Source organism: Berghia stephanieae, chromosome 3 (genome assembly GCF_034508935.2).
Source record: "Berghia stephanieae isolate SIO BIC M18660-M18661 chromosome 3, UCSD_Bste_1.3, whole genome shotgun sequence".
Classification (NCBI taxonomy): domain Eukaryota; kingdom Metazoa; phylum Mollusca; class Gastropoda; order Nudibranchia; family Aeolidiidae; genus Berghia; species Berghia stephanieae.
In genome coordinates, this window is record NC_088362.1 from 87,380,705 (window position 1) to 87,408,453 (window position 27,749).

General features: G+C 35.6%; 1 protein-coding gene across 5 annotated transcripts in view; it reads left to right on the top strand.

The window, feature by feature from the left end:
* Positions 1-27,749, top strand: part of LOC144968727 (uncharacterized) — a 49,227-nt gene that overhangs the window by 15,284 nt on the left and 6,194 nt on the right. For all 5 annotated transcript variants that reach the window (XM_078907350.1, XM_078907354.1, XM_078907353.1 and 2 more), the window contains exons 6-16: positions 2,088-2,188; positions 5,294-5,524; positions 6,877-7,079; positions 8,840-8,951; positions 10,848-10,969; positions 14,081-14,197; positions 16,673-16,815; positions 18,244-18,361; positions 21,192-21,351; positions 22,397-22,584; positions 26,613-26,741. In XM_078907350.1, coding sequence (XP_078763476.1) covers positions 2,088-2,188; positions 5,294-5,524; positions 6,877-7,079; positions 8,840-8,951; positions 10,848-10,969; positions 14,081-14,197; positions 16,673-16,815; positions 18,244-18,361; positions 21,192-21,351; positions 22,397-22,584; positions 26,613-26,741 — 1,624 coding nt within the window. The remainder of the gene's footprint in view (positions 1-2,087; positions 2,189-5,293; positions 5,525-6,876; positions 7,080-8,839; positions 8,952-10,847; positions 10,970-14,080; positions 14,198-16,672; positions 16,816-18,243; positions 18,362-21,191; positions 21,352-22,396; positions 22,585-26,612; positions 26,742-27,749) is intronic.

Here is a 27,749-nt window from a genome sequence, read left to right on the forward strand (position 1 = left end):
AAATTTCTTCTTAAGGCATAGTAAAGGATCTAGGGAGAAGCTATAAAGCAAAGAGTGAGAACAAGGGACCAAATGTACTAGTGGATAATTTTGTATCCTATCTTGATGATTGTAACTGTGTCAATTCCTACTGTTGTAATGAACTATCATCTTTTGGCTGCTCATGTAAAATATTGTTAAGGTGTAGGCTTTCTTCATGGGATAGACAAAGCATGAATATATATATATATATATTATATATATATATATATATATATATATATATATATTTATTATATATATTATATATATATTTATATATATATGGTGTATTTTGTCTGTCCCCAGTAGAAGGCTGAAATGTTTTTTTGTTTGTTTTTTTTTTGGAAGGGGGGACGGGGGAGGGGGGGGGGGGGGGGGGAGGGTGTTGTTAGTATATTTGACCCACTGAATCGATACAGTATTATGTCACGATGAGATTGTCCCTGAAAATTTTGATATTTATTCTGGATTATCAGATTTGAGTTGAAATACAATGGTCTTTGTTTATAAGCAGTCTGGCAACTAGTACGACCTGGCTAGAGGCATCGAACCGAATAAATTTACCCCTTTATAAGCACGCTCACCTAAAAAAAAAGTCTGTTATAAGTATGCTCAATTTTTTGACCATTCCTTGAAAATTATAAAAATAAAAGAAAATAAATAAAAAACAAAAAAGAAAAATAGCATGATAGGAATGGGAACATTATCATTCTGTATGTTATCCACTTTTGGAGATGTTGACATGGTGCTGGAAGCAGAGTAAGGGAAGGGAGGACTCAACTGTCACCAGATGTGGTCATAAATAATCATCAAGGCAGTGACTTTTATGACCAAAGTGTGTTAACTGAGGTTTATAGAAGTGTTAAGGGTGCTTACGATGTTAGGTAAGGAGACAAGGTTCACTTGTTGTTCTTTGTGATTTTCTTTATTTCATGCTTGTTTTTGTTGACATGTCTATTTCATTCTATGTACCTGCACTCTGCACCAACAAACTCAGATGTAAAACAAGCAATTAACACCTTCAGATAATTTTTTCCTACTTAATGGCCAAGAATAGAATCAGATACGTTTCACAAAGTAAAAGGATGACATAAACAGATGTATACAATCAAAAGTCAGAAAGCAACAATCAAAAGCTTCTTTACCCCTCGTCCCACATCAATGGCGTAAAGCTGTCAGATATTGTGTCAGAAAAGAAAGGGTATATTTACCCTTTAAAAAAATGGAAAGGAAAAAAAAAAACAGCTAGAAAAAAAAACAAACCCTCAGAGTCAGCTTATAATCACGATCCGCCTTAAGCACTTTCTGCTTTATTTCCGAAGACCATGCTTATGAACCAGACAACTGTACCTTCTTTTATTGAAGAAGTTGAATGTAGATTGTCAAAGTAAAAAAGATATAAATCTTGTAATTCTCGTCTTTTTGACTTAAAACTGAAAATAAATCAACTGGTTCAACCAGAAAAAAATACCGTTTAGACGTGATGGGTCACATATCTGGGTCACTTTTACCGTCTCTATTTTCTTTACATTTTGGCTAGCACACATAGGCACCATTATCGTTTTGTAGAAGAATAGATCAATTTTTATCAATCCAATTCTCTTTTGAGATCATCACATAATATATAACATGCAAAGATCTCCACTTTGATTCAAAGTTCAATTTTTTAAAAACGAAAAAAAAAAAATCAGTTTGTCATAATATAGTAAAATGACAATAAAGGACCACAAATCCTACTCTAATTCCAACAGGTGACGGTATTGAAGTTGCATCATGCTACATTCATAAAATACTTGAAAATTATTCAAGAGCTATTAAATAAAAACCTTTGGATAAACTCATGCATCACTCAAAATACCAGATTTCATTTTCAAATACCAAACATAGTGACTTAAAATGAAATTACGTATCAAAATATATAATGGAGATAATAATGCATTAAAACTCGCCCACATTATCTCAAATCACAGAATGTTACGTAACTACTTGTCTTACTTTATTGATTTTACTTCTCAACCCCCCCCCCCCCCCTCTATCCCCCGCCCTTTTTTTTCAAAATTTCACAGAGATACTACAGTTGAAACAAATATCAATCCTGAAAAGGCCAAAATTAAACCAAATTTTAAACGCTCAGATGACAGTTCAGCTGAAGCTGTCTATGAAGCTGGTAGGAATTCATTTTAAAATTATATGCATTGGAATAGAGACGATACTGATAAGCTATTATGGACTGGTAGCTTTTCAATTTTTTTAGACAAATTGACAGTAACCTCCCCTTCCCCTTTACCATGGATAACCCATAAAATCAGACATCTTATAAATAAAAAACAAAGGTGATACAACAAAGCCAAATTGCATAATAGAAAGGAAAATTGGAATGAGTTTCGCAGACTCAATTGGGAAGTACACACTGAAGTTAAAACAGAACATGACAAATATATAAATGACATGCTTGAGCCTGAGACAACGGACAATTTTCCAAATGACAGAGTTACGACAGATTATGGATCTGTTCTAGACATAAAGATGCTTCCAGTATACAAGCCATTGAAACCCCTGATGGCTCAGATATGACATACACAGAAGGCAAATGCAATATATTGAACAAATAATATGAAAATGTGTTTACCATTGAATACCCCTCAATGCCAAACATAGGTAAAATCAACATAACCACGGTATACAAGAGCAGCTGCAACAACTAAACCCATCCAAGGCAGCAAGGCCAGACCTCAAACCAACTAGAACTAGAATACTTTAAAAATGTGCTGATGAAATAGCCCCATTCCTTTGTACGATTTTCCAAGAATCCCCGAACAAAGGTAAGTGCCGACTGGAAGCATGCCCTTATTCCACAATTTATAAAACGGTCCAATGAAACCTACCTTCAACTTATAGACCTGTATCTCTAGCTTCAGGTGTTTTCAAGCTGGTACTAAACTTCTCCAAAGTGTTTGACACTGTACCACACAAACGATTACTTTTAAAACTCGAGCAAAGTGGAATTAAGAATATTTGGGGGCACTGAAACAAATCAGTCTGAGAGTATGGAGCAACAACTGCAAAATCTTTTACTCTGGTTCAAGGACTGGCTTTGCAATCGAAAGCAACAAGTTGTCATCATGGACGGAATCTCAAACGAAAAATGTAATGTCTTATCAGAAGTACCACAAAGAACAGTACTTGGACCTTTATGCTCTTTGATATTCATAAATGACGTTGGAAACAAATTATCTCCACAAAAAAGGCTTAGACGGTTTGCAGATGATAGCCTTATTTACAGGACAATAGATAATAGCGCAGATGCACATGAACTCCAGATGATCTTGATTCCCTTTAGACGTGGTCAGATACATGGCACATGAAGTCCCATCCATCACAATGCTATGTCATGTCAATATCAAACAAGAAAGATCCTTATACTCACAATTACACAATACACGATCATCCTTTTACAACTTGTCAACTTCATAAAATACCTTGGAGTCCTTCTCAATAGGAAACAATAGTCACAAACCCACATATAGAAAATATCACAGCAAATGCAAGTAGGATGCTGGGTTTTCTCAAAAGGAACATAAACCAATGCCCACGAAGAATGAAAGCCCAGGTGTACACATCACTTATCAGGCCAATATTAGAATATGTCAGTGCTGTGTGGGACCCCTACACAAAAAAGGACATAGACAAGATTTAAGAAGTACAAAGAGAAGCTGCAAGATTCGCAACCGGATGCAAATCTAAAGACTCAGGTTGTGTTACTTGTGACTCCAGTCACTTGAATGGAAACCATTGAAAACCCGGTCTAAGGTATCCCATGTTGTTGTAGTCCTTCAGAGCCATAGGCTCATGGAGCTGGAGTTTATCCCGGTGTCTATACTGTGAAACGGACAATAGAAATTGCTTGCTATCCTTGGGATAGGATGCTAGTCTATTGCAAAGTACTTTTCACCAAATCTAATAGACTCAGCTACCCATTCACTGCTGGGTGGACAGGGGATCAGAAAATAATCTCGATTGCACTTGGAATCGATCTTGGTCCTTTTGCGTGTGAAGTGGGTGCTCTACCAACTGAGCTATTGGGATCCCTATCTCATATTGTTACCTTACACAAAACCATCAACGTCCCAACGCACCCACATCACCCCAAACCACATAAAAAGTAAATCAGATATGCTGCACAATACATACAACCATTTACAAGAACAGACACATACACATACACAGCTTTTTACAAATAACAGTAAATGACTGGAATGTCATGCTAATGAACGTTGAATGTTTGGAAACTTTCAAAACAGTTTTGAATGCACTAGCTCATCAAAGTAATCTGTGACTGTTCTCTGTTTTGATTGGACTATACTGTAACTGGACATTTGCATTGATGGGAAATCCAAGACAAAACTTCATGTCTGCTTCGAGTGGAAACAATATTTGAGTTGAGATAACAGTATAGTGAATTTAAACAGATTAAAACTGACTCGAGTACCAAATCCAGTTCCAGGCTGAATAGTAAATGCAAAGGCAGAGTCAAATTATCTCATCTTCCACAACTCCCCCACTGCTGGTACTGGGAATGTAACGATATACATATTTCCGCCATTTTTACACAATTAGAACCTGCAAGCCCACATCACAGTGAAATGCAATACTAAGACTCATCCTCCCCCCCCCTCTCTTTTTTTTTTATTTTTGTCGATGATTTTCTGACGACTTAAACAACCTTTTGTTCAGAAGTTTTGACCTTGTGGAAATTATAAATTAAATCGTTCATGTGTAGAAATAATATGTGATACTATGTGTTTTCATTCAGAAAGCTTTCTCACCTCCAGTCGTTTTAAGCCGAAGATCAGAAAGAAAACAGCATTCTTATGAATTATAATCTGGATGGCTAAAAACTCACTAAAGATAAACAGATGATTTTTTAAAAATGAAATAAAACAAACTTCCAATCAGCACTGATCAATATTCTTAAGTTCAACACATGGTAAAGTTCCAGGGACTCCAATAATTTATAGAGTAACCAATTGCTTTGAAAATAGGCCTGGTTTATCTTGCATTATTGCATTTTTTTTAGTTCCTACCCATCCTAAATATATAAATGCTTTTTTTTGTATATTTGTGGATGGTGTCACAGTGATTTATATTTAATTTTTTGTCATTTTTTTTTTTAGTTCCTACCCATCCTAAATATATAAATGCTTTTTTTTGTATATTTGTGGATGGTGTCACATTGATTCATATTTAATTTTTTGTCATTTTTTTTTTCTAGGTGACTTTCATATAACCTTTCACCACACTGATAAAGTTGCCTTCAACGAACTGTTATTTTCCAACAATGAAACAGCTGAAGAAGAAATAGAGGAAGATCTACCAATTAAAACAATGGTCTTTAAAAGCACTGTTTCCAAACATACAAAAAGTGCTGCTTCAGTAAATTATAGACGGTCATCTCAATTTATTTCACCAAAGAGAGATGCTTTTCACAAATTCATTATTAAACGTAAGTATTCACTTGAGAAACTTAGTGGGAGGAAAACATTTAAAAACAAAGTGGAGAAAAATTATGAGAGAGAAACATCTAAATAATCAGCCTACATTTTGTTTGTCCTTTCCATTTGCTCGTTTGTTTGACGCTGCATCAAAGATCAATTTTCAGATTTTTGATAGTATTTTGTCGTGCTATAATTATCTCTGTACATAATTGTGTCTATGTATGTCTTTTTTGTGTGTGGGAGCTTCGGGTCAATGTGACTGAGGATGTGATGAGAGGGTATCAAGGTTTGAGTAAATGATATTATTCCCCCTCTTTTGTTTGTTATTATAATTTTTTTAAAATCATGTTTAGATAAAGGTTTTGTTGTTTTTTTTTGTTTTTTTTATATTCTGAATGTATTACAGCTGTGCACACTTTTATCATTTGTCTTTCTTTGGTGATGATGATATTTTGGCGCAAAGTTAGATCTTATTTTCAACTGTTGTTATAATTCCAAAGGCCTTCAAAGATTGAATATCAAAAATAAATCGGTACCATGCAACTTTTGATTGTATGTGCAAACATATGCAGAAAGGCGAACTCCACCCTGGGATTCTTGAGTAGAAACCTCTTCAACTGCAAAGAAGACATAAAAGAGAAAAGCCATGTAATGCTTATGTTAGACCAACCAAGACTCAAGTATAGCAGTACGGTATGGGATCCTTATCACTCCTCTGAAATTAAGGAAATAGAATCCATCCAACAAAGAGCCATAAAATTCGTTCAACAAAATTCTAGATACAAATCAAAGCCATACATGACACCCCATTTGGAACCATTGAAGGAAAGGAGAGAGAAGAATAAACTAAATGTATTTTACAAAGGTCAGAAAAACCAGGTCATCTTGTCTTTACAGGATCTCCAACCGAACAAGAGGAAACCTGGCAAATGTATGTTTCCACAATCTAGAGAGGACTTCTATCTTCACTCGTTTCTGCCCTGAACTATAAGCTCCCAGTAAAACAATTGTGAGTGCTGAGCTGATGAGTCTTCCTTTAGGAAGTTTCAGCTTGAAGAAGAAGAAGAAGAAGAAGAAGTGTGTTGTATCTGTGTGTGTATGTGTGTGTGTGTGTATGTGTGTGTGTGTGTGTGTGTAGGTACATATATTAATATATATATATATATATATATATATATATATATATATGTATATATTTATATATGTATGTGTGTGTGTGTGTGTGTGGGTGTTTATGTAATGATATTTAATTAACATTGTTGAAATAAAGCAAATTCAAAAACAGAACAAAAACTGAAGTTAGTAAAAAGCAAATTTTCTCTCTTTTTATTATTGTCAAAGTTCCTCTCATTTTTAAAAGATAAGCGGCATTCCTGGAGAGAAGATCAGAGCGGTACAAAGATTGGTGCGTGGATGGTCTGTGACGTGCAACCTCATGGTAAAGCCTGTGTGTACTGGCAAATTATACCCATGAGTCTCAAACAGAAAGAATGTAAAACTATCAAGAAAATTGAGGAAGCCATTCGGGAGCAAAAGCAAAAAGCAGAGCTTTTTTATCAACAGGTGAATTCTCTTCCAGTTAATTTTTTTTCTCTCAAATGATTCATAATCTATATTTTATACTTTTTGATTTATCGAATTGATTATTAATTTGCTCTATGTTCATGTTTATTAAACATAGCTGATGGTTTTCCTCGGATCCATGGAAATCCGCAATTTTGGAGTCAAAGCAGGAATTTCCTCCTTTTAAAAAGTTTAAACACCCTCCCTCAAAAAAAAAAATCCCCTTTAAAATATCAATGTATTGGCAGTAAGAGAGCTGATATGTGGTGGAACAAACAGGTGCAGTTTCCCACTCTTCAGAAGTTAGCTAGAATATCAATGATGTGTGTGTATATCTGTGTGTGTGTGAGTAATATATTTATGTACAGTATGTATATGGATGTGTGTGTGTGTGTGTGTAATTGGATGCATGTGAGCTTTTGTTCGTATGTCCGAATCTGCAGTGTGTAATGTTTTTTACTGATGGACAATGTGAAGCGCTTCGAAGCTTCGGCAATAGCACTATATAAATGTACATTTATTATTATTATTATTTTTATTATTATTATTATTATTATTATTATTATTATTATTATTATTATTATTATTGCTCCAAAGGTCTGGGCAGGGATTAGTGGGAGGCTCTTATTCTGTCCTCTATCCCCCTATATATGTTTTCCAACATGCTTTCTGTCTTTGTCTTGGAATGAAATTACTTGGTTTTGTCCTGGCCCTAGCCGAATACCCTAGTTGGGAGGGAAACAGTCGAATGTATAGTTAATTATAATAATAATTATTATTTGATATAGCGCCAGTATCCACAAATAGTGATCAGAGGTGATTTACAGTAGTTTTTTTTGTTCATTCATTCGACTACAAAATCACTACAACAGTCACACGCATATCTTGTTCGAAGTTCACATAGAATCGCGTTAAGCAGAATGAAAAAATAGTTTTTTAGATGCCGTTTGAAGACTGGTTGACATTCACATTGTCAGGTTTTAGATTGTAAAGAATTCCATACGATTGGAGCCGAAAATGCAAAACCACGCTCAGCAAACTTTGTTCTTGTATTTTTTTCTCCATTAGTGAAGAACTGCCGGATCACATAGATCGAGTTGGTTTAATTATTATTAATTTAAATTTATAGTTAGAGTTTTGGAAGATGATATTTTTTATCTTGTAATTGTAAATCACCTCTCTGTTATGCCCTGTATTTGTTTTACATATATATTTATATGATTTGTAAACATTTGAGTGTGTTCCTCTTAGTAGGGACATGTTTTTGTTGTCAGAATGAGACATTTAGGTGATCTCAAACTAAGTACACTGATGGTAGTATACTCTTGGAATCTACATCTGTTCCCTATTTGAGCAAATTCCCCTTTGTCTTACTTTTTCTTGGGTGCTTTAATTGTAATTATAGAACATTTTTTTACTATCCAATTTTTTTTTCCTGTTTACTGGTGCTGATATGACTTAAATGTGTTGCATGCGCCGTAAAACTCTTAAAAATAAAACAAAACAGCTCTAAATGTGGGGGTTGATGCTGTTGCTTAAAGTCAATTGTTTAAATTTTTTTAAAAAGTTGCATGGGTAGCGGTACATGTTAGATATGGTTCGAATTTGTTTGTAAGTGACTAACATCCTGTCGAAAAGGTAGTAAGCATTTGTTACTTTTTGTTAAACACTAGAAATGCTAGAAGAACACTGCGATAAATTCTGCCTCTAAGAACTGCATGCCTCTGAATGACTACTTTTTTTTTTAATATGTTGAATAGGTCATACCTAAGGAAGTAACCATGGACCAAATGAATCTGTGTCGACAAGCTATTGCTGGTCTCCTATGGTCTAAGCAGTTTTACCTCTACAATGGTCACGAAAAAGTTCATGGTAAAGCAGTGCTGCTGTGATTTTTTTTTAAAGGAGGCAGTGTTTTCAAAGAAAATTGTAAAAATATTTTTTTTCAGAATTTTTATGAGAATTTGTGTCATGGAAAAAAAAGTTTTCAAAATATTCATATCTTGAGTATTTTTTAAAAGTAAAAATTGAGGTGATTCAAAAAAATCAGAAAAGACAGTTACTTGTTAGTTTCTAGATTAGTGATCACAAAAATTAGTATTCTAGATTGTCGTAATATGGTACTCAGCTATTTATGAACAGCTAAGAGGTATGTTTCAGAATTAAGTTTGCCTGTTCTACTGTACTCACATAATATTGTGAATAACCTTGCATTTGGTATCAAATGCAATTTTATTTAATTACCTATTCAACATAAGAACCATTAAGTTCCTCACCTTTCTGCTGCATTCAGTGTACCCAACTGTCAAAGATGGTGGCCAGTGGCTGTTTGTCTAAGGCCATGATTGCATTCCTCATCGTCTCTTGAATCTGATCCTCTTCTTCAAATTGTTGACTTTGCAGCATTTCTTTCATCTTAGGGAAGAGATGGGGCAAGATCAAGTGAATAGGGCCGGTGTTCCAAAATTCCCACAAGTAGCCCTCGAGAAGCTCGTTCACAACTCTTGGCTTGTAAATAGGTGCATTGTCAATCAAAGTGGATCTTTTTTTCGTATCACTGGTCTCAGTTTTTAAGAACAAATCTGTAATAGTTTCCGTTAAGTTTGATCAGTTGGGACAGCCAGTTCGAAAAAAAAAAACCCGATGTGCATCACTTTCTTCTCTCCTTGTTTTCGACGAGCCTTCTGTGGTCAGATCTCCCATCTTCAAATTCCATTACCCATCTTCTAACAGTTTGAATTGAAAGAGCATTGTGTTCGGAAATTTTACAAAAGTCTCCATGTATTTCGACATCAGACTTGTCGAGAAGAGTTGAAAATTTTATGACAAACCTAACATCGTAGTCTGAGAAGGTTGCATCAATGTTTTGCTCTGTCATTTTCCTTTGATTATGCTTGGACAAAGGGCACACTTGCCACGTCACAGCTCTATGACATGGCAACCAATATACTTGAAATTTGGCATTAAAATTTCTTACATATGACCTCATATTGTAACAAATTTTGGTAGTTCTAGGTGCTTATTAGCAAAGATATAGAAGAGGGAAACTTCATTCTGAAACACACATCATATTTTGATGGTTTGATTGGTTGATGTATGACGTTGTCTTGGATGTTTATTGTGTTATGTGTATATATGTGTGTGTGTGTGTGTGTGTGTGTGTGTGTGTGTGTGTTTATGGGCCATTGCCTACTATGTGATATACAAAAAATCACAGGCAAGTGACTTGTTTGTTTGTTCATGTGTTTGTGGGTGGGATGGGGATAAGGTTGTATGTACGCTGATTATAATGAATTCTAATACCAGACAAAAACTAAAGACCACCCAGTGGGCTCTGTAAATAATTAGAGTGCGATCAAACTTTTTCACACAATAATTTAGATAGGGACATTGTATATCAATGTGAAGTAGAGACTTAAAGTGATTGTATCAAAGAAAAAAAATGAAAAAATAAAACTTCATTACAACAGAGATCACCAGAAAATTTAAGAAATTGCATGTAACAGAATAGAATGGTTACAAACGACTGGTATACAGAGCTGCCCATACAGAACAGTCTGATGATTATTCAGCAAAAGGGCGGCTGTAAGTAGAGTAGGCCAAATAGAACTTTCTTCAAATAATCACTTTTGTTTTTAATATTTTCATATGATAACCAGACATGATAAGTCTTTTTTGGAAAATGTCTATAACTTATAGAATTGGTCTCCATTGAATAGACATTTTTGTGTTACTTCAATTTTCACTAAAGCCATTATTATTTTCCAGAATTGTACAAGCTCTATGGAGAGGACTACTTTTTTACAACTCATGGTGCAATAAAATATCAATGGAAACACTTGGATTGTGCAGATATACTTCTGATGCCGGACAAATGGGAATTCCCATGGGTAAAAAACACTTACTTTTTCTCCTATTTTTAAAATTGATCATACATTTGTTGTCATGAATGTTGCCCTTTTTTATCATAAAAATAAAATTGTTATGAGATGGAAGTGGTTTTAAGTTTAAAGTGTACACATATATATATATACTAAGTTTCATCGCACATCGGTTAATCACACACTCCGCTTATATTCTACGCATTCCCGCAAAACTGATGTTTTTCTACATAATTGCTCCGCTTATTCGCACACCTTCTCTGCTTAATCACTACATCTTGATTCCACCTTGATTGGAAAAAAGATATCTAAAAAATAAACAAAAAAGTTATGATTCGATTGATTCGTAGCTGTTCATAAATAGCTGAGTACCATATTACAACAATCTAGAATACTATATACAGTTCACTCCGCTTAATCGCACATCAGTTAATCGCACATTCCGCTACACATTCCTGAAAAACGTTATTCGCACACCTTCTCTGCTTAATCGCTACATCTTGATTGGAAAAAAGATATCTAAAAACCAAACAAAAAAAGTTATGATTCAATTGATTCGTTACAATGGACAGCGGTGAACTGACATCTCAGGAGCTAGTGGACTCCGTTCAGCCACACAAAAGACAACTCCTGAATAATAAAGATGGGGATGAGTCACCAGAGTGTGACACGCCACCACTGACAAACACCAAAAAACTTGACTTGCTGGACAAACTATGCCGCTTTATCAAAGAAGAATGCTTGACAAATGATCTACCAACATTGGCGAGATTGGAGTCAAGGGTTTATAAACAGCTTTCAAATAATAGAGAGCAATCAACGCCTCACAATTACTATTCTTACAATCAATAAAGTCACATTTTGTTGTCGATGAAACATAAACAAGAAAATAAAAAATAAAAACCACCAAAAATTTTAAAAATAAAAAAGAAGAAAACAAATCTTCTAATGAGGCCATATCTTGAGCATGATGGTCCCATGCATGTAGAAAGCTCAAAGGGGCAGGTCCTATATGAATGGCGCATGAAAGCTGGTGCTTAGATGCTATTTTTAGTTTCTCTGCTTAATCGACACACTAACCTGAACTCCCGAGGGTGCGCGATTAAGCAGAGTCGACTGTATACATTTATATATATATTGTTAAAGGACGATTTGCATTTTTAATTCACCCTTCTTACCAGTCTTTGAAGTGCAGCACTTTCACTTGCCTTTCCAGCATGACTCCAGGCAAAAAAGGTAAGTTGAACTTTGGTGTCATCGCTATTTTACATTGTTACAAACAACACTGTTAATATTGGATATTGCCCCCATGAAATAATGTCTTTAGCTGTTATTCTATTTAATTACATCAAAATAAGATTAAGACAGTATTCGATGTATGTTTGTGGAAATAAACCCTGATACTGATGGTGCAGATACTTGGTTATCATAATTTTCATTTAAGTGGACTATAGTGACTTGAATGACACTAATTTATTTGGTATCCAAAATTCTAAGCTAAACTAATATATCCCTTTCTGTTTGAAAATGAATTGCAATGTCTGATTAAAACGATAGCTTGTTTTTCATCTCGTATAATTTTGGCAGTTTGGTGATTATTTGAAGTGTCAAAATTTCCGACGTATCCTCTTTTATAAAACCATAGCTTATTTTACTTTTTTGTTCACCTGGATGATAATATGATATTATGAACGGTGATTTTAACACAAAATTATTTCCTTGTAATTCTAATGTTTTATTTGTTTCAGGTTTGCGGTCAATCAAGAAAAAGGCAAAACCCAAGCTTTTGACAAATCTAGAAAAATGGAAGGGTTATCAAGAGATTTGATTTGATTGGCTATTAATATACTAAATTACTACAAACAAGCAGATTTGAGCAGTCGGGTGTATTTTACCGTATGATTGCATGAATTCATTACCATGGATGCTATTTATATACTGTTTTGTATGACTTCTGGTACTTTTTGTGGGCATTGGTGTCATTGGTTTAAATGTCACAGGTGACACCTAAGTTTTAAGTTTCGAATGTATTCCTGTTTTCATGTTCTTCATTGCTTGAAATGTTAATGAATTCCATTTTTAACAGGCGATATTACATTTGTTCAGTTGCTATTCTTGTTTTATTGTGGCAAAATTGCATTCTCACACTCAAATGCTCTAATTTCCATGTATATTTCTATTTTTTAAGTCTTTGGTTTTTTAAATATAATGAAATTCCATATTTAACTGTGGTTATTACACTTGTTTGACTGAAATTAATGACATAATATTGGCAAAAATGCAATATAATATGCTTGGGACATAAGTAATGGTGTCACCTGTCTAATGTCACAAGTGACACCATGTCCTTAAATAATTTATGCTTTGGTCAAATTATTGCCCAACATTTTATTCCAAAAGTTTCTAAACATTGCTGGTCATACGCCTATGCAATATTATTGCTGTTGTTAATGTACCTTCATTTTTATGAAATAATATTTTTGCATTCTATGTTGCGTGTAACCGATGACACCAAAGAGCAATATTTTCTCCAAGTACTGGTGACATTTTTGTATTATAACTGTTGTTGATTGTGTCTTTATGTTTATATCTCACGAAATAAAGTTTGATGCTCGACAAAAATCATTTGATTATTGATTTTTTTTGTCTCATTTTGGTGTCACCAGTCACAGGTGACACCTTCAACATGTAGGTATTGTCGACGTTATTGTGCTGGGCTAAAGGGCCTTTGACTTATGAAGTATAGGTTTTTGCTAGACATGTAGATACATAAATGGAATATTATGTCACTTTTATTTTGAGACAAAAAATTAGCACCTTTTGACATTGGCTCATATATATATATATATATATATATATATATATATATATATATATATATATATATATATATATATATATATATATATATATATATATAATGTATATACTTACATACATCATACATACGGAGAGAGAGAGAGAGAGAGAGAGAGAGAGAGAGAGAGAGAGAGAGAGAGAGAGAGAGAGAGAGATAGAGAGGGAGAGAGAGAGATAGAGTGAGAGTCTGAAATAATGGTGGGAAATATGCTACATTGACATGGATATTCATTTCTTTACCACATTTTCTTTTGCTTTTAGTTCGCCTCCTGGGATTTAGCCATCCAATCTGTTCTGATTGCCCCTCTGGATCTAAAGTTTGCCAAGAAACAAATCACGATACTTCTTTCTGATCGCTACATGCACCCTAATGGACAGGTGAGACAGGCCTTAAGGAGTGGCAAACTGATGGGTTGTTTTTTTTCTTTGTTATGTTTTGTTTTTGTTTTTGTTTTTTTTTTTTTTTTGGGGGGGGTTTGTGTTGTTTTTATTTTTTATTTAATAGAAATTTTGTCCCGTTTTATATTTATTTATTTATTTATAAATTTTAAAAATAATATCAGTTGAAGGCTTGGGGCCAGTGGTGGGGGTTGGGGGTGGGGAAAGGAATGAAGTTATATGATGGGTCTTGCTTTCAGCATTTCCTTTTTTTTGCAGCAAGATGATATCTTTGTTCATGTATTATAGTCTAGATAATTCAGATGGTTGAGCACCTGATTCACAAGCAAGGGGGCGAGACTGTTTACCAGTTTAGCCACTAGTTCAAGCATTCAATTGTTTCTGTCAGAAAGTACTTCATGATAATCTAGCATTCCGTTCAAAGGGTAGTAAGCTTTTGTTACTGTTCATTAACTCTGCAGAAACTGGGGCAAGTTTTGAATCTATTGGCCTTAACATAAACTAAATTTGGACAACCATCTTTGTGTCGGATAAACTTTGCTGTTATGTTTACTCATTGGCTTCATTGGCTACCTGTTAAGGAGCAAATATTGTACAACGTTCTGATATTGTGTTTTAAATGCCTCAACACAAATCAACCCACTTATCTCTATGATAAATTGGAGTTATATACACCAACCCGATCCCTTCGCTTGTAATTCGATGGAAAATTGCTTGTCCCTCAAGGAAAGAACTCTTACGTGTCATGTGGAAGACGATCCTGTTCTAGAAACATCCCGACCCTCTAGAACAAACTTCGAAAAGAAATATGGCCTTCTTCATCGAAAGATATGTTTAAAAATCATCTTAAGCCTTTGTTATTTTCCAAATTGGATTGTTGATGCCCCTTTAAAGCACTCTGAGCACTTCCTCATGATATGGAAGAGCGCTTGACAAATGTAATATATTATTATTATATTATTATTATTATTATTATTATTATTATTATTATTATTATTATTATTATTATATTATTATTATTATTATTATTATTATTATTATTATTATTATTATTATTATTATTATTATTATTATTATTATTATTATTATTATTATTATTATTATTATTATTATTATTTTATTTTATTATTTTATTATTATTATTATTATTATTTAGTATTATTATTATTGTTATTATTATTATTATTATTATTATTATTATTGTTATTATTATTATTACTTATAATTTTTCATTATTATTATTATTATTATTATTATTATTATTATTATTATTATTATTATTATTATTATTATTATTATTATTATTATTATTGTTATTATTAGAAAGCCTGAGAAAGACAAAATATGGCACAAAAATATTTGGATTTTAAAAAATGTTTCCTGTCTTATTATTCTCAAACAATAATATTTGATCTATCGTTGGTGACATTGTTTTGGAACTCTTTGTGGTTGTTATTGCCATTTGTTGCTGTTGATTTTGATGATGATGATAACGACTATGATGATGTGGTGGTGGTGCTGGTGTATGATGATAATGATCCTTATTTTCATCATTATGAGTAAGTTTTTCATGCAGCTTTACGAGAACATTTTCTTGAAATACTTCTAATACTAATATCTTTTCACTCCACATTTTTCCAAGTCGCCATCGACCAATTTAACATGTTATTTACTCTTAAAATACTTTTCTTGCAACTCCTATTATTTACCTCAAATAGAGGGAAGAGAGGTATCTTTTGACCTTCCACATCGGACTGAATAAGTCACACTTGCTGTGTATTCTATCCCCTTAGGTCCGTATTCACTTTCCAAGTTGCTTTTTGTCCTTGTCTTGGAAAGTGATTTCTTGGTTTTTCCCAAGCCTTGGCTGGGAATTTTAGCTAAGAGGGAAACTTTCAGTGTATAGTTCCTTTTATTTTATTTTATCTTATTTTTTTGGTTGAAAATGCCAATCAACAAATGAAAATGATAAAGTTAAGATTGCTGAAAAGTATTACGGACTTATTAAAAGGCGTGCCTAATACTTTTCTGTTGTCTGTCTGGAGTTTAAGTGATGTACTAATGTTTTCAATGTGTTTGTTATTGGCTGAAGAAGGGACACGTCCGAAATGTTCCAGTTTGTTTTTTTGTTTTCTTTTTCAAAGCTGTTATATTCATTTTTGTTTTTTTCAAGTTTGTACCTATAAATAATTAAAACACAGCTTTACTATTTCCTTTTGTTGTCTGACTAGCAATGCAAGTAGTTTGGAAATAGGCTGTACTGTTTCACATGCACATACAGAACGAGACAACTAACTAGGTCTCATCAAAATGAGACAGCTAGGTCTTATTTGTGTCAGGACAGCAAATCAAATCGAACTGTTTGAAACTCGCAAGACCCTCCCATAAATGAGCTGTTGCAAAGCACTTATGGACACAACTCTACTAATTACCCTTACCTAAATATTTCTTCAGATTCCAGGCTGTGAGTTTGACTTTAGTGATGCCAATCCCCCTCTCGTGGCATGGGCTGTTTGGAAGATTCATCAATACGAAAAGCCCTGGCATCTGGATTTCATTAAGAAGGTTTACCCTCGACTCCTAATTAACTATCAATGGTGAGTTGTCATTTCAGATGAACTTCATGGAAGGGATGTCATTCATTCAATACTTGATGAAATTATGATCATGACAAGATGATTAAATCCCATGTAAAACAGTTATTTATAATTATTTATAAGAACAACCAAACGCGTACACACACACTCACACATACACACACGGACAAACAGACACATGCACTCCCTCTTTCTCTCTCTTGCCCTTGCTGAGAGGGGAACAGTCAAATGTTTCATTAGTTTTGGGAGATGATATTTTTTTCCTTGTAAATCATCTCTCTGTTATGCACTGTATTATGTTTTGTTTACATATTATAAATGATTTGTAAACAGTTGAGTGTATTCCTCTTGGTACAGGCCTGTGCTTCTGTTTGGATGAGACTTTTAGGTGATGACAAAGTACATTGATGGTATGCTGTTGGAATCTACATATGTTCCCTATTTGAACCAATCCCCTTTGTCTTACCTTTTCTTGGATGCTTTAATTGTAATTCTAGAACTTTTTACTTTCCCATTTTCTTTTCCTTGTTACTGGCTGTGATATGACCTTAATGTCTTGCCAGCGCCGTAAAAACCATAAAAACAAACAAACAATCTCTCTCTCTCTCTCTCTCTCTCTCTCTCTCTCTCTCTCTCTCTCTCTCTCTCTCTCTCTCTCTCTCTCTCTCTCTCTCTCTCTCTCTCTCTCTATCTCTCTTTCCCTCTTTCTCTTTCTATTTCCCTCTCTCTCTTTTTCAATCTCTTTATTCTCACAAACACGCACACATACATATACACACACTTCATTTACTTCCCACCCTCCCCTTTCTCTCTCTCTCTCTCTCTTTCTTCCTCTCACCCTCTCTCTCTCTCTCTCTCTCTCTCTCTCTCTCTCTCACTCTCTATTTCGGTCTCTCTTTCTTTTAATATATCTCTAATGCACTTGTGAGGCTATGTGGTCTTGTGGTAAGACGTAGCTTTACGGATTGGAAGATTCTGGGTTCAAGCCTCGCTCGGCGCATAGTTGAGTCCTTGGAAAAGGCTCTTTATTCCCATTCTCTCACCATACTCAGGTGTAAAATGAGTACCTGGCCGTTAACAGCGTTGTTTCTGTCTGAAAAAAAATGTAATATCGCCTTACCATGTCCTGTCCTACATGTTTAGTGTTGCTGTTGGCCAGGGACCCCATGTAAAGCGCTTTGTGCATGTTTAGTGGATATTGCACTATACAAAAACTCAATTTGAAAAGCTCAATTTAATGCACTCAACTACAATGAAGCCTTTAAATCCCTCAAAGCCACTTGGACATTCAGAAATTGCTTTGAAAAATAACCGCCTAGACCCTCCTCCCTCCCTCCAACACCCCCCCCCCCCCACTCCTAGCCCCCTTGAAAAAAAAGTTAATTCATTTAGTATCTGGAAAACAATTTACACAATCATTTCACCCAGGTGGCACAAACTGGACCCTTCAAATTGCCACCTCTTTGGAAATGGCTTCATGGGATTGGACAACATTTGCCTCTTTGACAGGTCACATCTTCCACGTGGCGTAAAAAGTCTTAAACAGGTTTGTGTGCACCAAAAGACTGCTATTTACTTTCTTTAATAAGTGTGATTCATGTACAGTTTGAAAACATACTAGGATGTCAAGATCTGAGCAAGGGTGTATGAAACGGTAAGATAAAGATCTGAACAAGTGTGTATGAAACGGTAAGATAAAGATCGGAAGTGTGTATGAAAGGTGCCAGACACAGCAAGAAAGTGAGATTGGTGAAGAATATGGGTATTAATATTGTCCCAACTATCGGGAGCCTCAGTGGTGTAATGGTAGCACGTCTGATCGGTAATCAGAGGGTCTGAGGTCTGATCTCCAGTCAAGGGAGACTGATTTTTTGGGATTGTTTTTTCTTGTATTTTTCTTTCTTGCTTTGTCTGACACCTTTATATCGTTATCTCGCACTGGTGCCTGCTCCTGAGTTTCTTAATTTGATATTATGAAACAGTACTAGACAAAACAAGAAAGAAAAAAAACAAGAATAACCATCCCAAAAAGAATGAAATACTTGGATCGAATTTCAGACCTCCTGATTACCAGTCTGACGTGCTACCATTTCACCACAGAGGTTTTTGGGATGTTTTTTTTTCTTGTATGTTTCTTTCCTGCTTTGTCTGGCACCATTTCATACACGCTTGTTCAGATCTTTGTCTTACTCTTGTGCCTGCTCCCTAATTTCTCAATAAGATGTCAAGTGATGTCTAATTCTTGCTTTATCTTTTTTTTTTTCTTTGGAGGGGGTTAGTAGTGCATGGGTCTTGGTTCTCGATAACCAGGAACCAACAACTGGAACATGTTCCTGGTCCATGTACTGGTTCCTGTGTCAAGTATCAACAAGAAGATGTGATTTGGTTGGGAGAAGTATGAAGGGTTTAGTGAAACTGTCTTCTGTCGACACTAGCACTATAATAATAATAAGTGTTATTTATTATTATTATACTCGCCTGATGATGAACCAGCCTACGACCCTCCCTCCTCCTTCTCCTTCTGAACCACCAACAGGCTGAGTATGCACGAGTTCAACAGTCTTGGGTGATATGGTAGGATCTCCCATTGCAGATCACTCCAATTTGAAACAGTAACCTGTTTCAGAACAGGAACAAGGCCATACGGAACAAAATCGGAACAGGTACATGAAAATGTTCCGAATGCCTAGCACTAGGGGAGGGGAGAGGGGTAACCAATCAGGATACTTACTTTGAATAATTATGAAATTTATGGCAAAACCAATTGCAGGAAAAAAAAAAACCCCACATTTGATTGTTTTCTGACCCAGTCGAAGCAGGCTGCTTTTTGGGATGGTTAATTTCTAGGATTTTTCTCTCTGCTTTGTTTGCCACTGTTTAATACACTTTCAAATCTTTATTTTATGAGCTCTGACACCTTTTTTCAGACCTTCACACAAATGTGTACTGACGATGCAATGAAATGTATTCAAAACGACTCACCATTATGAATATTACTCACATTTTTCTAACTTTCCAATTATACTAGCCTTAAAGTTTGCCTTAAAGATTTTCTAAAGGAATGGAAAAAAAAAGGCTCGATATAGAATGTATCTATTTGACACTCTCTGTTTTAAGTGATGTTTCAGGTGAATGAATGACTACAAAGATTACAAAACTCAATCCCAGACATTAAACAGATGTAAAGGGGAACCTGCTTAAAGGCAATGGTGATAGATATTGTAAGCCTGCTAATTCAAACAGAGTACCCAGGAGGCGATTTGTATTGTATGGAATGAAATTTGGTTCTGTATGGCTTGCCGGGGAAGTGCATTAAGCATTATAAAACTGAGTAAATGCAATTATTGTGTTTGTTACGAGGGTGAGTCAAAAAGTAATAGGACTCTGCTTGAGTCAATGCCATGCATCATACCTTAAATTAAAGCTTGGCATTAGCCAAGTTGAAGGCTACTTCCCAACATAGACTCTGCCTCTCTCAATAGCCACACTTCACCGTTGTGTAAGGTCATGTATCCCATCCTTGTAAAACTTGAGTTGACTGGACTTTGGGCCAATTTTTCACTACTGCCTTGGCTTCTTCATCATCTTCAAAGTGATTTACCCTCATTGCCTCCTTCAGTGGACCAAGAAGATGAAAGTCCGAAAGTGTCAAGTCTGGTGAATTAATAAGGAGGGTAAGACAGCGATGTCCATCAAAAAGATGCGATTATCTCCCTTTTCCTGGCACTTGTGTGAGGAAGGGCATTTTCATGTAGAAATAATACTCGTTTCATCTCGATGTCTAACTTGACAAATTCTTACCTTCAATTGCTTCAAGGTCTATTTGTACCATTCAGAGTTGACAGTGGCTCCCTGTGGTAGGAAATCACTGAGGATTACACCTCTAATGTCCCAAAACACTGTTTGCATAATTTTCCAGCTGATTTCTAAGCTTTGAAGTTTTTGGTCTTTGGTGAAGAGAGGGGTACGCCATTCCAATGATTGTCTCTTTGGCTCATGTTCAACCCACCTAAAACACTGTCTCTACAAAATGCCTGAGTTTTATAGATGTTACCAATACGTTTAAAAATGTGACACAAGGTTTCTTCTTTGAAAACAAGAAATTCAATGACAGCTTTCTGTCACTGACAGACATCTATGCGGGCAGCAATTTTGAACAGTCATAACTTTGTCAAAATTTGACAGAATTAAAATTTTTAACAACTTTTGGTTTAAAGAGTACGTGTGTAAGTTCAATTGAGCCTAATATGACGTCACATGAAAAAGAAATTAACTCAGTATGGTATTTGTCCCATTACTTTTTGACTCACCCTCGTATTTTTAAAAATGTATTCTATCCTTTTTGTTTGCTTAATATTCTTACATGTAACACCCAGGCTGATGCTACTGGCTGGATGGGCCAGTTTGCCCTCAACATGCTGCAGCTGACCCTGGAGCAGTGTAAATATGATCTTTGTTTGACTGACATGGCCATACGGTTCCTAACCGATTTTTTCAACATTGCCAAGGCTATTAACACAGACATCAACCATGGAGGTGGGTGTAACATCTTGTTAAGTTGGAGTAGAAAATATTTCTTTTATATAGTTCAATTTTCTTTCCAATGCCCCTTTAAGAATGCTGAACAGAATAACAACACCCATGGACTTCCACTTGGGGAGAGAAATTTTCAGAACCGGTAGTGAGTTGATAATTATTGAAAACTTCAGAAAAAAATTACCAAAAGAAAAAAACAAAAACAACTCAATACAAGATTAAGAATGCTTTCTATGTAACAGGAATTATTATGTTCATTTCTCTTTAGCAACGTTTTGGTAAGAAGGAGAACAGACGTGTTTTGTTTGGTGTTTGGCACTGGCCTCCGGTGACTGCAGACATGTTTTGGCTGTGCTGTGTGTTTTCACAAGTTTTACTGGATATTTTTATGATTCTTATTTATAAAGTGACACTATATTTTTACAAATGGCTATGATTTGTTCCTTGTGCATAGTTATCATCTTTTTACTTTATAGCAAATGTCTTTAGCCAGTATTTTAAGAAATCATCTGTTAAGCCAAGCCTATGTTCCTCCATTATTTTCCTGTTCAACAACTACACTTCGTTTGCTGAGACCAGAATCCCCCTCCCCACCACCACCGGTTGACACATCATTCATTAAGCCGAGAAAAAGGGGGAATTATGTATTTTGTTTTATGTATTTTTGAGCCTTAAACGACATTAAAAGGTCAATGGAGAAGTGGAAGGCAAAGGAAAATGTGGCTGGATAACATCAACGAATTGGACAGGATTGACGTTGTATGGGTTGACAGAGAAGGCCAATGACAGAGATGTGTGGCACTGTTTTGTGACGGCTGCATCCCGCTAATCCATCCCTTCATAGGAATGAGTGATCGAGGGAGCATTAAATGAATGCCCATCCAGCCTATAACATTCGTTTTGGGGTTTTTTTTTCCCACCCGATCACCAGTCACTTAGGTGGAAACTAATTCTAATTGCTTTTGTTTGTTTTTGTTTTTCTTATTTGTTTTAGCTTTTATTTTTTGTTCATTTGTCTTTTTTCTTGTCATTATTTTTTTTCTAGGCTTGTGGCATGAGGATGATGGCTTTTACTATGATCTAGCCCATTTAGGAAGATACCAAGAGGTTCCCATCCGTGTGAGATCCTGGAATGGCATCATTCCATTGCTGGCATGTGCCAGGATCAGCTTAACCTATGCACCAGGGGTCAAGGCCTACCTCATGCAGTGTAGCAAGTCCTTTGCTCCTTATGTAAGTCAAATAGACCCGTCTTTTCCTCTTCTCATTCTATTCCTCTCCCTAAAAAAATGAGAAATGAACAAATTCGAAGGTTGACTGAAGTGAAGAATGTGTCAATAAAAATGAGAGAAGATAGATTGAGATGGTTCGGACATGTAAAGAGACGAGGGAGGGATTACATGGGAAGAAGAGTATTTAACTTACAATTGGTGGGAAAGAGGAAAAAGGGATGCCCAAAGACTAGATGGTTTGATAAGGTAAAGGGCGATATGAAGGAACTGGGACTAGAGGAAGATGATGCTTTGAACCGAGATGCATGGAGATGTGGCATTCATTATGGCAACCCTGCAAAATGCGGGATAAGCTGAAAGAAGAAGAAGAAGATTCCATGCCTCTACCTTCATCTCCGCCTCCTTCTCCCCTCCCCCTCTTATTTCTTCTCCATCTTCTACTTCCTTTATTTTTTCGTCTTCTTCTGAGTCCACTGTCATCTTACAGTAGCTACGTAAATATAAAATGTCAGTTTCTGTGCACACTGACAATATTGTAAGTATTATTTTCATCTGATGGGTTGATTCTGTAAGCAAAATGGTTATCTAAGAGAACATGTCATTGTTATGAATCAGTCCTTTTTATTTTTTTTTTACTAACTGCCACCTATTTTTTTAAAAAGTGGAGACCTTTAGAACCACCAGGCTTTCTAATCTTTGGGTAGCCTGTTAGACTATCTCTGAATGTGATTCCATTCTATCACAAAGTATTTTTTGTTCACTTTCTGTGAGTTAGAAGAGTCTGAAAATTGGGTTACATGTTATGCTCTATTGCTTCTTCCAATCCATGCAAACCATCCTTTTCTTTTTCTTTCTATTCATGGGGCTGCAAATCTGACAATATTCATACTTCCTTATAACCAGCTACACATCCATGGCTGTGCCAATATGGAAAATATGTTGAAAGTGCATTCCTAATAACAAAATTCTGAGTCTGAATAAGGAAATAAAGGAGAAATAAACAATTGGTGGCCATTCGGTCTCTGATTCAGTTCCCTGTCTCTTAGCTTCACGACTTTAACAAAAGTTGAGACATGGATTTTATATCATGGAAATGTCGTGTCAATATTGTTTTTGTTTTTTAAAATCTAATCTCAGCTCAAAGGATTCAGACCTCCATTTGTTTAGAGACATCAGTTCTTGATGTTTTATTTTTATCAACAACTTTGTCTACTGTCCCTTCCTTGTGGCATTGTCCTTGTCTTGCGATGAATCAACGTGGTTTGGCCTGGCTGAGATCCTTTTTTGAGAGGAGAACTATCAAATGCAACTATCTCACTCTCTCTCTCTCTCTCTCTCTCTCTCTCTCTCTCTCTCTCTCTCTCTCTCTCTCTTTCTCTCCTTCTCTCTCTCTCCCCCCGAAGGAGCTTTTCCATTTATTATACGATAGGATAATTAGTGATTCGACATCATCCATTTTGGCGAGGATTCTGTGCCTCTGTCTCATTGAAACTTTTGAATGAACTCAGACTAGACATAGATAAATTATTCATTGAATCAACTTTTGTTCATCATATTAGACTCTCCATTGCCATATTTTGTCTCAGGCGCCGAACTTTCAGCCTCATGCTTTAAATACTGTAAACATAGCAGCCAACCATCCTGATGAAATCAGGACTGTCTCGATGGGGCAATAAAATATTTCACCAAAAAGAGCAACATTCTTCTTTTGGTCAAGGATGGAGATCTTGACAAGGTAATAGACAAAGACTTGAGGCTGAATTAAACAGATACACTTGTGTACTCTCTGAGTATTAAGAAGTATAAAAGATTCTCATTTTATGTTTGAATTCTTCACCATTCCTCATTCCAACCGTGAATATGAAAGACTCTTCAGTCAGGTGAGGATAAATGAGACTGATTTTAGAGAATTCGTGAGCAGAACCTGCTTATCATTCATGAAGTTGAATTTTACTCCTTGCAATGAAAGAAAATTTACTCCAGACTTCCTCAAGAGGACAAAGGTTGATACAAAAGAAGCAGCGAAGCAGTAATAGATAAAACATTGGACTGTATATATATATATATATATATATATATATATATATATATATATATATATATATATATATATATATATATAATGTGTGTGTGTGTGTGTGTGTGTGTGTGTGTGTGTGTAAGTGTCTCTTGAATGTCCTAAGATTATGATTTTTTCGACCAGAAAATTAAAACAAAGAGCAGACAAATAAAGAGTATGTAATGTATAGCAGCAACTTTGACATCTTTCATAGAACTCCTCCATTTCTGGTTGATGACAATGGGGTCGATCTGATTTCTTGTTTTTTCATCGGATGTGATCCAGGTCAGCTTGTATATATTCTTGTGCTGAAAGACAGTTCGCCTATAACTAGACCATTTTCAAGGCACATGTCAATGAACATTGTCCATTTTCGTTTCTTTCTCCGGCTCCCTCCTTTCCCATGCATCTCTCATTGCCTTTGTTGTCAGTCCCAACTTTAGCATTAAAGTCTCCCATGAGGATCAACGTGTCATGGCATGGGGTATTTATTTGTGTTTGGAGAATATTGGAGAATCCGTCCTTCTCTTTATCTAATTCCTGTTCTGTTGGGGCATAACACTGTAAAAATATTTTACAGAGTCCTTTTACAAAGTCTGAAACACGTCATTGACAGAATTCTCAGGGAGGAGCAGGTAGGTTTCAGAAGTGGAAGAGGATTCACTGACCAGCTCTTTGTCTTGAGAACAATTGTCGAACAATCAGTAGAGTTGAAATTTCTTTGTATGTGAATTATATAGATTTTCAGAAGGCTTTTGACATTATTCATTATCCATCACTTTGGAAAATACCAACAGCTTATGGATTACAAAGAAAGTCATCAGCATACTGAAGAATATGTATGAAGACAACCAGTGCTTTGTACGCCATGACAGACAACAAAGTGAATGGTTTTGTGTACAGACAGGAGTCAGGCAAGGATGTGTAATCTCACTTACAATCTTTCTTGTTGTTATTCATTGAGTGATGAGGACAGTGGCCAACAGCTATGCAAGAGGACTTGTTTGGGGATTGATGATGAGACTTGAAGATTGTGACTTTGCAGGTGACATCGCACTTCTGTCGCATACCCAAAAGAACATTCAAGAAAAAGTGTAGGCCATAAAATCCATCCAGGCAAAACAAAAGTCATGAAAGTAAAGACAAAGAGCAAACAAATGGTCAAAATCCAAGGCACTGATCTGAAAGAGGTGGAACACTTCAAATACCTGGGCAGTTACATTTCAGCTCACAGAAACATTGAAAAAGAAGCTAGTTACCAACGAAGAAATCTCCACAAGCATGAAAAACATTGTGGATGAAGTCAAGCACAGATGATGGAAATGGCTGGGCCACGTTCTTCGAATGAAAAAGTCCAGACTGCCTTACACAGTACTAAGATGATCCCCATCGGAAAAGAGAAATAGAGACAGACCATTGGGCACCTGGAGGAGGACAGTTGAAGAGGAGATGAAAGAGGCTGGAAAGACATGGAATGAGCTGAGCTGGACAGAGATGCCTGAAGGAACTTTGTTGGCGCCTTATGTTCCACCAAGGAACCAAAAGGATAAGTAAGTAAGTAATGTTTAGCATAGTCCAGACATACTGCCCTTTTGGGTCATGACGGATGTGCGCATTACAATGTACCGTTTTAGCTCTTTGAAAAGTTGGCCTTTTTGTGTAAATGTGTTACCTGGATGTCCTGGGTTCGAGTTTTTCTGTGGGCAATACAAAAATGAGTCCTTGCAAATGATTCTCTACTCACATTTTATTTTTCAGGCGGAAAATGGGTACTTTGTCGGTAACAACATTGTCTGTTGTGTAAAAAAAACAAAAAAACAATGTCTTACAAGCATCATGTCTCATCCTAAACGTTTAGTGTTGCTGTAGGCTTTGAACCTGTAAAGTGTTTTGAGCACATTAAATGGATATTACCTTACACAGAGGCTCACTTTTTTGTTTTGTTTTGTTATTTTGCTTTGAATAAACAGGTGTGTAAACTTGGAGAAAATGACTATTTCTTCACCCTGGTGCCGTACATCAAACTGAAATCAGTCTTACAGAGAGTCTTTGCTGAGAGGGAGTTTCTTTCCCCATTTGGCATTCGTTCAGTCTCAAAGGTAAATGAATACGTTTCATGGATTGTTTTGTTATAGAATTGAAAGAAAGGATTCACATACGGTATTTGTTATTTCTCGATAAGCATTGTCATCACCATCATCATCATCATCAACATCATCATTATAATCATCATCATCATCATCATTATCATCATCATCATCATCATCATCATCATCATCATCATCATCATCATCATCATCATCATCATCATCATTATCATTACCAATATCATATTAAATATATTAAATAATTATCGTCCTGTATCAAATTTACCTTTGTTGTCAAAACTTTTGGAGAATGTAGTACTGACACAATTATCATCTCATCTCAAGAACAACAGTTTGGAACAACCTTTCCATTCAGCCTACAAACAGGAACACAGTAGTGAAACGGTGCTTTTTAAAATCTTTAATGACTTGTTATGTAATGCTGATGTTAACAATATCAATGTATTATGCCTTTTAGAGATCTAACAGAGCTAGTTAACTGCTGGGTGGACAGTGGGGTCAGAAAAAATCTTGACTTCTCCTGAGATTGATCTAGGCCCCTTTTGGTGTGAATTGAGTGCTCTACCAACTGAGCTATCGGGAGCGCCTGCTTCAATCTAAGACAGAAACAATTGATTGCCACCCTTGATAGGGTAGGATGTTAGTCTATCACAAAAAATATTTCACCAGATCTAACAGACCTAGGTACCCAATCTCTGCTGGGTAGACAGAGGAGTCAGAAATACTTTGACTTCACCTGAGATCCATACTTAATAATAAAATAAATAAATAATAAACTCCCTTTATTCATCACCAAGGGGAAATTTTTCTCTAGGATAACATAACAAGGGAAGACTGGAATAACCTAGCATCAGCCACAGTGCAGTGCCGCAAAATGAGCTATGACTAGGGCCACACAACACGATGGGTAGTCAAACTCGGTACATTTCGGGTATGAAGCAAAGACCATACCTCTTACCCATGCTGTCCCATAATTTTAACCCTTTATTTGTGATGTGA